An 11,645-nucleotide genomic window follows, 5' to 3' on the forward strand; every position below is an offset into this window, starting at 1 on the left:
CAAATTATTCGAGCACCTCCAAGATGTAACATGTACAATACTTTCGGCTTTGTAGAAAAGTCAGCAGCGTTGAGTCAGCACACTTACCTCACGCTCTCAACTGTGACTCGGTGTTAAGAGTTGAGCGTGGATTTCTTAGATGGTGGGACACACTACATTTATGTGCATGTCACATTACCGTCAGTGGAGACCGCGTGAAAAGGCAATGACAAAAAAGGAATAACCAATTTAAACATTTTTAATCAGTTGCCAAACATCATCATTATCAACGAACATCGCTCAACAAGACGTCACAGGGCTTCTCGGAAACAAACTGTAGACGGGAAAGTGTTAAGTCACGTAGCACATGAAAGTCACAACCTGCCAAAGGTACATAAACTATGTGAAATGGTACACATTCAAAGTACTTTGTAACATGAGCGTGGAAAAGGTGTAAGGTTAGAAGCTTTTGGGGAAATACTGTCGTTCAGGCTGATGGTAAAATGTTCGCAACTTGTCATTCAAAAGTGCCGTAAAAGCAAGTACTACTACTTGTGTGGCTCAATTTTAACACAGCACGATGCGTTTTGCCAAACCAATTTTTTTTCTCACCTTTTGTGCATCAAGGACAAAATGGACTTGACAAAAAATATTGCTTCCACTTTGGTGAGAGTTTGGCAATGCTTCGATGACATAACCACTTATATGTAGGGTTCCAACTTTTCGGTGTCTTCATTTGGTGATGGTAAGGGGGGTGTTTTCAATTTCCGGAAAATTTCGACTTTTTCGGAGATACCTTTCGGAGAACCTCCGGAAGACTCCCAGTTTTTCAGAAATCGAGGGCTCCGGTGCGCGCCTCCAGACTTTTGCCAAATCAAAAACACCGAAAAGTCAGAACCCTACTTATCATGGTGGATTCTTCTGCACCAAAGCCAAGTCAAGACGTATGCTGAATCCAGTGAAAACATGCTCAGTGACCAGCTAACATGAGCAGAGATACGGTGGATGATATGTCGGCTCATGTCAATCAAATTCTGTTACATTGTATTGCATCATTTTTTCGTATTAAAAAATAATTTGCACAACAAAAAGAACTGGATGTAGAAGACCGATTCGAAACTAAATTTTAGAAGAGTTTGCCGAAGTTAAACGTACGAGGAAGTTAATTTGCGACAAACCATGCAGCGTGTCTTCCGAGATACAAAAGTGGGCGAGTTGCCCAAAAGCTTCCAACCGTACTGGCAGAGACGTTGGAACTTTGAGACGAGGGTCGCTCGTGAAGGCGAGAACAAAGTGAGAAAGTTTTCATGAAGGTATTGCATAGGGGGAGACACACGCAGATACGACGACGTGCAACACACATAGATAATACTCTCAAAAGTGGTCTGAAAAAGCGGTACTTTGGCAAAAAGCGAACAACGGGCAAAAACCGTGCACACAAAATGTCACAGTGCCGGAACGCGTAACAAACGGCTTCTCCGTAAAGACTCGAACCGCACGCTAAAAGTCGTGGAAGCGCTTTCTGTACTTGTAAATGCAGACAAGGGGGGCATCTTTTCTTGGAATGACACGAATTACCGTGCAAGGTGGCGCGCGTACGTGCAGGGTGGCTGGAGTAGGGCGCTGCACAGGCTCTTGCCGGGTCGGGTAAAGCCTTCTTTGTGTGGGCCTGGGCCGGGCCGGGCACTGACTGGTACACTGCCGGTCCTAGATTGGGATCGAGCCTGTGTTGCCCCACTGTTAGCTAGCCACGGTGAACGTTTACAGCCTGCTACAATGGGCCGAGCCGGGAAACCTAGAAATTTTTCGGGCTTGGGCCATGCCCGGGTCGGGCGCAGGCCTCAAGAATGCAGCCCGTGCAGTGCTCTAACCTGGAGCAGGAACTCTGGGGAGTACTTTGCAAAAACTTGGGCACATGGAAAACACGACGTAACAGAAATGCCACGTAACAATCGACCACTGAGTCATCTGTGTTGTGTCGTGTTTTCAGCAGGGATCGGAACCGTTATTTTTTGGGGAGTTCGGTTCGGGTTCAGCTCCGGAGCAACGCAAAATATCGGTTCGAACCGCTTTAAACCGGTTCAGCGAAGTGAATTTTGCTGAATTTTGTTTTTGCTTGAAGTGCTGAAAGAGCTCGCCGTTGTCGGCCTCACAGAGGTGGGCAACGTCACGACTAACGCTCTGGGGGAATGTGCGTCCTGGGCCGACTTCTAAGGGAACTGTGCTGACGTATGCCTAACAGTGTCTGAGGAAAACCCAGGAAAAAACCCTAACATTACATAGCGTGCCACGCTCACTGTTGGCTCAGGCCCGTTGGCCCAAACGGAGCCTTCCCGAGAGCGCAGTCAGACGCTACCTTTTCTCCTTTGGGAGCAAGAAATTTGACTCGCCATGGAATGATCTCCAGCGCAATTGTGTTTAGAATGTCATTTCGCTTATATTTGGTGTCTGAAGTACCCGATAAATGATCGGTGTTCCTCAGCTGGTGAAATAAAGCACCGCCTCACTAACACAACTGAACTAACGCAATAACTGTGCAACAGCTGTGAGGAGGAAATACGAAATACCTCGCGCACCTGGATTGCAGTTTTGTTCTGCTCAGTTTCGGTTTCGAATTTTTTTGGCAGTGCGGCTCAATCCGCTGTGTAAGTCGTAGTTCCAATCTTTCACAACGCACGTTACAACTGAACCGTTTCGCGAACCGGTAACTGCCTAAATTGTTTTCAGTTCAGTTCCGGTTCGGTTCAATGCGAAGAAAAAAATATTTTGGTTCTGTTCGGTTCTGGTTCAGCAAAAAATCCAGGTTTTTAGCGGTTTTCTGTTCGGGTTCAAGTTTCAGTTCCGATCCCTGGTTCAGAGTCTGCCCATGGTCAGGGTTTTACAATTATGTTTACTCGCATAATTAACGCACTCTTTAAACCCAAAGACGTAGCGCCACAGGTGGAAGTGGGGGTGGGGGGGGTGGGGTTGTGCTGCAGTGGAACTTGCCGGCGGTGCCAGTCTTGGGTGTCTTTCTCCTGCCTTAAGTCGGCGCGTGAAATATACGCGGAGAAAGTATCAACATTCGGGTGCCTGTGGTGTATTCCAACGTGTTGTACATCGTTGACGAACCAGCCGGCCTCATTCCATTCCCAAACTTTACTCTCTTCTGATACCACAGCGCCCAAGTTGGTTGAGTTAATTATGCGAGTAAATACAGCGGGATGACATAATATGTTCCAGAAACACCACCAGCTCTTCAGGGTGTCTGCAGAGATGCTACTACAGTTATTTCTTCGCCGCTTGCAACGTCTACTTACCTTTCGAGGGTCAAAACTCGACAAATAACTCATTTTCAACCCATAATAACCTCATAAAGCAACCAGGACGAGGTTAATGCCATTGCAAGGTAAGTAGACAACGCAACAACTGTGAAGTATCTCTTTGGACACCCAGTACTTGAGAGCACAATGCCTGGTAGAAGAGATCATTCATGGTAGGCAAACAGGTCCATGGAGCAGGGTGCACACTGACTAGACTACTGCAGAACGGGTCACCTGTTGAGCCGTCATCATCAACGGTTCATCAGTTGAGCCGTTTGCGAGCGCGCTTGTCGTACACGTCATTTTAAAGGATTACAGACGTCTTTGGAATCACTTTGTAGTGTGGAAGCGTACAACAATTCGAGCCGACCGACTGGTACGACCATCGAAACCAGACTGAAGGCATTCTACATGCAGTGAGGCTGTTCTAAAGGGCACAAATGATCATCCGATAAAAATGAGTTATTGAGAAGGTTTGAAGACAGTGCTGTGAGCTTAAGAGTGTCAGGTGCTTTCGTTCTCTGTGTGTGTATGTATTCTTCTAAGTATGTTAACCTAGCTTGATATAGATGCTGTGCAAGCTACATACCGTGCTGGCACTACTTCATTACTGGCTGCGAAGCTGTCTTCTCAATCTTCTGCCTACCTATCTCAGCCTAACAGAGTTTTTTTACGCTAATAACGGCTTAAAGTGATGACCCAGGGCACACTTATCAAAGGACGTGCAAAGAGAAAGCGCTGCTCTCGTATGTTCTTTTTCCGATTGCATCTTTCGTGATATGTCGTTCCTTTAAAAATACCAAAATTGCTGTATAAACTGTTTCAATGATGACACTAAATGTATATTAGACTGGAGTGTCTAGGCTAGGTTCTCAACAAAGTTTCTGGATATCCGCAGAGGGGCTTGGTATTGCCGAGGTCGCCTCACGTGTTCCTGTATAAGAGTGCAGCTTGCATTGACAAGATAGTGGGTTACGTCAGGTAGTGTACGTCGGGAACTACAGATCTGGACCACCACATGTTAGCGCTCTAGCACAACTGATGCCTCCTCCGGACTACAGGGTCAGAAGCTCCAAAAGCTCCACCTTGAATGTGGATGTGTTCAATATAAATTACAATATGAGTGCAAGAAGAATGTGAAATACAACAGCTATGTGAAGACAATGTGAAATGGAATGTGAAACCAACGTAGGATACAGCACGAGTGCAAATAAGTTAAGATATGGTATGTGTGAAGTACAAATGATGTGAATGTGAAATGAAACACAACAAAAAACAACATGAAAACAGAAAAAAATACAAAAAATATTTTAAAGAATTGTGTCAATGTAACAATGATAGAAGATTCTATAAAGATTTGTAGAAATGTGTGTATAACTGACCAGGTGCATGCATAATGGCATAAAACCCTTAGGCACAAAACAACAACAAAAAACGTTTTTGGACTGCTCAAGTGCACATTCTTCATGCATGTGTTCTCTCCGTACATTTTTTGTGGTTGAAAAATGGTTACGAGTGCCTCGAAGATCCTGAATTCTCACGGATCACATAAGGCAAAACGTAACAAAAGAACATTCTTACACGTACGACGTCACTGTCACGGGTGCCAGCTGTCGATTAATCCTCACCTGACGCTTTTTTAATCGCCCTCCCCCTTGTTGCCCCTGCTGGAATATGTACAGCTCTAAACGAGGTCAAGTGCGATGCAGAAATATCTGACTGCAGAGGCTGTGAGCATAAAAGTAGACAAGCAACATGTGTTCAGAAAAAGGAGATAAGGACGGAGCAAAGAAGTGCCGTGCAAAAAACTGGGCTCCCCACACGTGGTCCCCCGGGTACTTTGCAGTGTTTCGAGCTGAGGGATGTGTGAGCAATGTAAGCTTGGGTACCAAAGGCTAGTTTGGACTTGGAACTCAAAACCCCTTCGCATAGCCATCCAGTAAGCTTTTGGTAATGTATCTCGATGACTGGGCTGCTCGAAAAATCTCGAATATTTTGCACCCGTGGCAAAAATTTCTTTAAGTTTGGTTAGTTTTTAGTTTAGTGAAGATTTTTATGGGGACTTTGAGCAAACTTTCTAAAGTGTAACAAGACTGAAAAACTTTTGCAATTTCCAATTCCAAATTTTTTAAATTGGGGAGAACCGCACGTGTATCAAAATGTTGCGTCCAGCCACACTGGGCTCTACGTGCACTAGTTACTATTTCCGGCTGGGATGCGCTTAACCTCGGCGTTGTCTGCCCGATACAAAGGGCATAGCCAACATCATCATCATCATCATCATTCTGATCCGCAAATTTGGCGCGTGCAAAGAGTGCAATGTGGTGTTGCTGAAGAATGTGCCAGATAAAGTTCCGAACCCCAGAAACTGATGACCCCAAGATTTTTGAAAAAAATTTTTGAAAAAAATTTTGTCCCTCTAAAGACCTCATTAGAGATGGTATCAACTGCTCGCAGGTAGTGTCTCCCTAACCCTCCAATGGCAGTTGATCGTGGTTAAAGGACATGCACGACCTCCGGTGTATGGGGCTCATATTGACAACAGTATTAAATTACTCAGAAAAATGTCCAGTGACAGATGGAGAGGCCAAGCCAAGCAAAGCCAAGCTAAGCCAAGCCAAGCCGAAAGTGCAAAAAGCTGGGATGTGCCACAAACAAGCAGCAAAAATCTGATGCACATGTTTGCAGACAAAGAAGGGAGGTCCTAAACTTTCAGTATGTACACGTGGAACAGTAAGACACACATTATTGAAACAGACAACACTGGCAGCAGGAATTAAATTTTAAAAATTGGTATCAAATTACCGTACGTACGAGATTAGTGCACTATACTTAACGGAGAGATTTCACGGCTATAAAATAGAAGTGAAGGACAGACGTTTACAAGATAATACTTCCACCAGCCTTAATTTGGCACAAAACAGTGGTGGGAATGGTATCCCCCCGATATCACAAGTTCAGTGTCCAGCAGGTGCTGTCACAATCAAAGTGCGAGCAGTAATGGAAAATTACCACACCTTCATATCAACATTCGATGAATGTCCGAAGCTGGACTTCGGCTGGACATTCCTGGTATCGGAAGTTGTAAAAGAAGAATTAAAATGGTCAGACTTCTTTTTGACGTCAGATATAGCTAGATACCGAAACTGAGCCCAACCATTCTAGTTGTCCTACCACAACTTGCGATCAGAGGAATGTTCGACCAACGTCCAGCCGATGTGAGACTACCGACGTTTGTCGGATGTCGACACAACCGCAAGCTGCGAGAGGAGAATGAAGAGTGTGCGGGCCCACGCTCGAATCAATATGGTACAACAACGAGAAAATGTGGCGACCTGCGAGAAGGAAAGTGTGGAGAGGCATTTCTCAAAACACTACGGTTTCGAAGCTCTCTGCGGTAGATATATGCAAAAAAGATAAGTTAACAGTTTGTACACAACACATACTGCTGTCGTAAGAGCAGATACGGGACCACAAAGTTCACCTGCCAACATCTGCAATAGTGTGTTGTACAAGGCCCACATTTCCTCAGTACTGAAACGTACAGGCCTTCTTATAGGATTGCCTGCAATTAGAAGTAAGGTATGATCATAAGTTTCTTAAGGGTACTGCAGACAGTGAGTACGTAAAAAAAACAAAACAAAAGAACACAAAAGGACAAGACCAGACAAAGGATGATACGCACAATCGTCTGCATTTCAAAACACTATAGTTTCGAAATGGACTGAAACAGAAGCGACAGTCGCTTTAAGTTCCCCCCCCCCCCCCAAATAAAGAAAAAAAAAGAACTTGACAAAGTGCAAATTCAGCTGCCAATACTGGCACTCGAGAATGCTAAGCACTGCACAGTGAGCACAGCTCCTCACCGTCTTGTGTTAATCTGAAACGTGAGGAGCACCTTTTCGTTTTTATTTTCCACCCGACACCATCCATTTTGTGAGCCCCCCCAAATAAAACCGGACTTTCAAAAAAGCGTAAAACCCCCAAAACGTAAGAGTCTAATTACGTGTCAGATTTTATTCTGTGTCTGCTCCCGTTCCATACTTTTATTAGCCTTCTGCAGCACCTTCAAGGAACTTACCATCCTTGGGGACACCAATTACATCCACGCCTTTCTCGAGCTTCATACAACCAGCTACTGTGCATGTAGGTCCCCCAGGAAAGATTCGCGGCATATAAACCTAAGGCTCGGCAACCTAACTGCGTGCGCAGGCATTGCGTTACTAGCAAACTAACTAGCGCTTGCTGCAGCAGTGAATGACACTTGGGTGCGATAATCAGGGGCATGAAGGTGCTTTCGAATGACGGAGACCCTTCCAGCGCGACAGCAAAGAGTGATCCCCCTCTGTAATGTTCTGTTGTAAACGGGGTTGTACCAGCACCACATAGATAAAGAAAGCCTGCGTACCCGTCGCCATGACGTAACAATTAAGAGTCAGCCAATGAGGATCGTGTTTTCAATGGCCGCAGCCAATCACGAACGTGCTCTCAGAGGCCGTGGCCACGAAGACGAACCACCGTCGTCTGCAAGTTGTGATTGAACGTACCCGCGTACTAAATGGGAAAACTTGGAAATAAAGCGCAAAAAAAGGTCTAAATCTCTCTCAAAACTGATTTTCTGGAAATCGTCTCGCACTTTTTGTCTAAATATTAAGGTCTGCAGGTTCCAGGTGAGCTGCAATCATTTGCGGGTTCTTGAATTCGCGGGACGGTGAATCGCGGTAGCAGACGGATTCTGACTCTTAATCGCAGGAGGGAGAGGAGGCAGTGAGCAGGTCTTCTGTTATCTAGGTGGCGTTGGCATTATCCTATTCGTTTTCTAAAAGCGTATATGTACACTCCTGGAGTCCGCAGCCAGCCAGCCGCTGGATAGAAAGTATGGCAAGAGTGCAACTATGTCGAGAAGACGGTAATGCGGATTCGCACTGGTGGCGTAGGAAGGGATGTCACGATCGTACGAGACAAGCACTTCCAGTAAAAAAACCAACAGTGCAAGCGAAAGGAGCAGAATGGTGGTGATGGCACGGAGCTCAATTGTTTCGGAAGAGGTCGTGGAGCACTACTCTCGGAACTGCACTTGGACTGTCTGAACTGGCACAGCACACTCACGGCACCACTGTTGAACTTTACGGAACTAGTGCGGCAAGTGCAGTTAAATTGAAGAGACCTAAAGTGTCCTAAATGCTCCGCCTTCAAAGAGCAGCCGTGGCTAATGTCGACGTGTAATGCCGAGCCTGTTGGACTGAGCTGCAGAGTGGACCAACAAAAGCCAACACCTTCCAGACGTTCTTCTTGTAGACACTTCTAGCCTCAACGTATCCGTACCAACTATGGCTGCTCCCACCTTGTTGCTGCAGCAAATACGCGTAAGTACGTGCAGACGGTAAGCCACTTTCGGAGGTCAAGCTACGATACAGAATTACCGAGCTGCAATACCTGAACCCTGTACGTACTTCGGTAGTTCTATTCCGATACGATCACTTCCGTTAATTTAGTATTAACGATGCTTACTGAAATCGTCTCGCCGCACCTTATAAATCCGGAAAACGCTCTGGTGTAGAAGCCTCACCGCGCAGCTCCCGACATTGGCCAAAGCCGCACTTCAGGAGGCTGCCCGGCATTGCAAAAGGTGATAATGTCCAAGATAGAGGAGTTCAAGGCACAAACTGAAAATGGGATAACATACCACTCTGATATACCGCCTCATACTTTGCGTCGACAGATGACCCAATCGGGGCAACCCTGCTTTGTCGGTTCACACTTTTAGCTTACTCTACCGTGGCACTCAGGTCTTGGCCTTGTCCGCCGCGGAGGCCGCTGACGGCTCCACCGTCGTGTCCACACTCATGACCAGCATCTCGATCGTGTGCGCGCCGGGCAACCCTGATCCTGCCAGGTTGGTAGAGTCCGCCTCAAAGTTGTCCAGCGGAACTTGCACGCAGACGAGGTTCCACTGTTTCAGCAAGGTCTCCAACGAGTGTTCAGCACTGCGTAAAGAAGAACGTCACGCTGCTGCGGAAGATACGCGACGGCGGATGTTGGCACAATACGCACCTTCGGATCTGGTAAGTGCACCAGAAGCGGCCGTGAGGATTCTGGTGCAGGAGATATGACACGGTCACCACAATGTTTTCAAAGTCTGAAATTCAGAAGATTCAGGCATTGTAACTTCCCTCTGCTAATAATGAAGATCCTAATTTTGGTAGTTCTCTCGGACTTGTGCCTCATTTACGGCATGATGCCATGCTTCACTGACATCGATCGCACAATTATTTCTCTTACTCCTTCTCGACGTGGACACGTAAAGCTCGAGGTGTGTGGGAATCGTCGCGGAGGATTTCAAACGCAGGCCTTCTGTGTCTACAAGCGGCTGCCCATGCGGCTGATGGCGGCTAGTTACCATAGCTACGGTCCAACGAAGTGTTCGGTAGTGACTGTAGTGATCGGTGGACCCTTAGTGACTGTGTAACGTTGTTTAAGCTATCACGCTTTGTTTATCTAGGTGGGTTTTCTGGGATATTTTTTTGCTGCGGGTCCCGAATGTGTCAGAAGTAAAATTTAAAGGTTTGGATTTTTATTTAATTAATGTGTTTACGCAAATGTGCCATTCTCTGGTCAGCTCATAAGCATACTACAAACACACAAACAAAGAAACAAAAGACAGAGAAACAACCACTCAGACAAGTAGAATGCTTCTTGTTAAGCAGAGTGCTTTCCTTCACCTTTAGGGTCGTAGAAGCAATCCGAGCCGAGGATGATATCAATGGGTCCTAGTTGAAAGAGCGCGGGACTGAAGAGTCCCCAGGTAATACCCACAACGGGTACCTCAGCAGGAGTGAGTCCGTTGGCCTCCACGTTTCGCTGGCAGTGGCGCAAGCAGTGACTCAACGTGGCGCTGTCCGACAGAGTCACACGGCAGCCCAGGAGTGCTGCCAGGATTCCAGGCAACCCTGTGCCTGCACCCAGCTGCGCAAGATAAAAAGCATATCTTACAATATGCGATATGCAGAACATGAGCCGCAGGAGTTTAAAGGTACAGCAAAGCGACAGACAAACAGCTTACACATTTGGTGTCATTTGAGCACTTGTTACTTGCAAATACATACCTTGCAACATAGCATGCATGATATGTCGCTCAAAATTTTTTAAAAATTTGGCGCCAAAATTGCGATAAAATTATTCGGGGCGATGCCTGGCGTGAAACAATGCTCATTTTAGCTGGCAACACTGGCACTCATGTGTCCAGCTTTTTTGTTGTGATTTTGGTTTCCACATGGCTTGGCATAGACATGGTTCTCTGCGTTAGACACAGTGTTGTGTGCAATGTAGTTTTGCCACCATACTTGGTGTCTACTTCAGTACAATGTTGTCGAAAATTTTAAAATTTTGATTTTCCAAAACACTATGAGCTATGAACTGTGGTAAGATCACTACTTTTCATATCTAAACAGGAAGGTGACCAGGGTTTTAACTCTGGCACCACCTGTGTTGTCCGAGTGTTTTCCCTGGGTTTCCCTCTGTACACCGTAAGGCAAACGTCGGCACAGTTCATTGCGAAGTCGGCCCAGGACGCACAATCATCCTCTCCTCGAGCAAGACACCGCAGAAGGTGTTGTAGTCAGATGATTGAAATACACTTTTGTCTTCAACTACTGGCAGTACTCACTTCTAAGACCCTTTTCCCTTTGATGTGTTCTCTGTGGAACCAGAGATACTGCGCCAGAACCGGACCACAGGGCCACACGTACATTCCGTAGCTGGGATCCAGCATCTGTCAAGGTAAAACGCACCGTTAACCACGCTTATCTAACGTCTTAAAACGGCCTATACATGAAGCTGAGCTAATTTATGTAGACTGACCTCCGTTATTTTCACCGTTAAAGATTCCTTGTGAGACTGAAACACAAACGTTCGAGTCTTGTAATGCCCTTCCCCATTTTCCAACCAGTCGGGCTGCTTCATTCTCTGTTTCTTGCGGCTCAGTGCCATGTCTCCGTCGATGTCTACGCAACATACATCACTACTTGCTACGTTCAACTGTCAATTGAATAAACGGCACTAGCATTATTGACACTGTAAACGGAACATCTGCGTTAATTCTACAAAGCTATGATATTCATCCGGACCTAGACGACTAGAACCGCATTGCGACGACCGCGCCCACCGGCGACGGACCGCACGGAGACAAATATCCGTCCCAAAAGTACAACATATTCCTCTTTAGGTTACATAATACTAGTATTAGAAGGGTTAAAAATACGCCCTGAAAAGTATTCAAGGTTCAAAGTATTCAATCAACTAAGATTACCACTTTTTAGAGAATGAAAAACTACAGTTTCGTTTTCTTGATGGAGGTGCTCTCTA

General features: G+C 46.0%; 1 protein-coding gene across 2 annotated transcripts; it reads right to left on the reverse strand.

Moving 5' to 3' along the window:
* Window positions 1-220: 220 nt before the first annotated feature.
* Window positions 221-11,433, reverse strand: LOC135391942 (histone-arginine methyltransferase METTL23-like). Of its 2 annotated transcripts, XR_010422142.1 has the most exons (6): window positions 11,142-11,433; window positions 10,948-11,052; window positions 10,004-10,247; window positions 9,336-9,420; window positions 8,968-9,268; window positions 221-6,846 (listed from the first exon to the last, which is right to left on the reverse strand). XR_010422142.1 is itself a non-coding variant. In XM_064622523.1 (5 exons), the coding sequence occupies exons 1-5, from the start codon at window positions 11,268-11,270 to the stop codon at window positions 9,067-9,069; spliced, it is 765 nt and encodes a 254-aa protein (XP_064478593.1). In that variant the 5' UTR covers window positions 11,271-11,433; the 3' UTR covers window positions 221-9,066. The 2 variants fall into 2 exon arrangements, 1 of the variants encoding a protein (XP_064478593.1); XM_064622523.1 differs by having other exon boundaries at window positions 221-9,268.
* Between the last annotated feature and the right edge of the window lie 212 nt (window positions 11,434-11,645).

Source organism: Ornithodoros turicata, chromosome 4, assembly GCF_037126465.1.
Source record: "Ornithodoros turicata isolate Travis chromosome 4, ASM3712646v1, whole genome shotgun sequence".
Lineage (NCBI taxonomy): Eukaryota > Metazoa > Arthropoda > Arachnida > Ixodida > Argasidae > Ornithodoros > Ornithodoros turicata.

Bases quoted from the DNA above. Each gene is read 5' to 3' on its own strand.
- LOC135391942 (XM_064622523.1), bottom strand. From the start codon at position 11,270: ATGGCACTGAGCCGCAAGAAACAGAGAATGAAGCAGCCCGACTGGTTG. The intron at 11,053-11,141 runs GTCAGTCTACAT...TTACCTTGACAG, and splicing joins TAACGGTGAAAATAACGGAG to ATGCTGGATCCCAGCTACGG. The intron at 10,248-10,947 runs GTGAGTACTGCC...TATCTTGCGCAG, and splicing joins AAGGGAAAAGGGTCTTAGAA to CTGGGTGCAGGCACAGGGTT.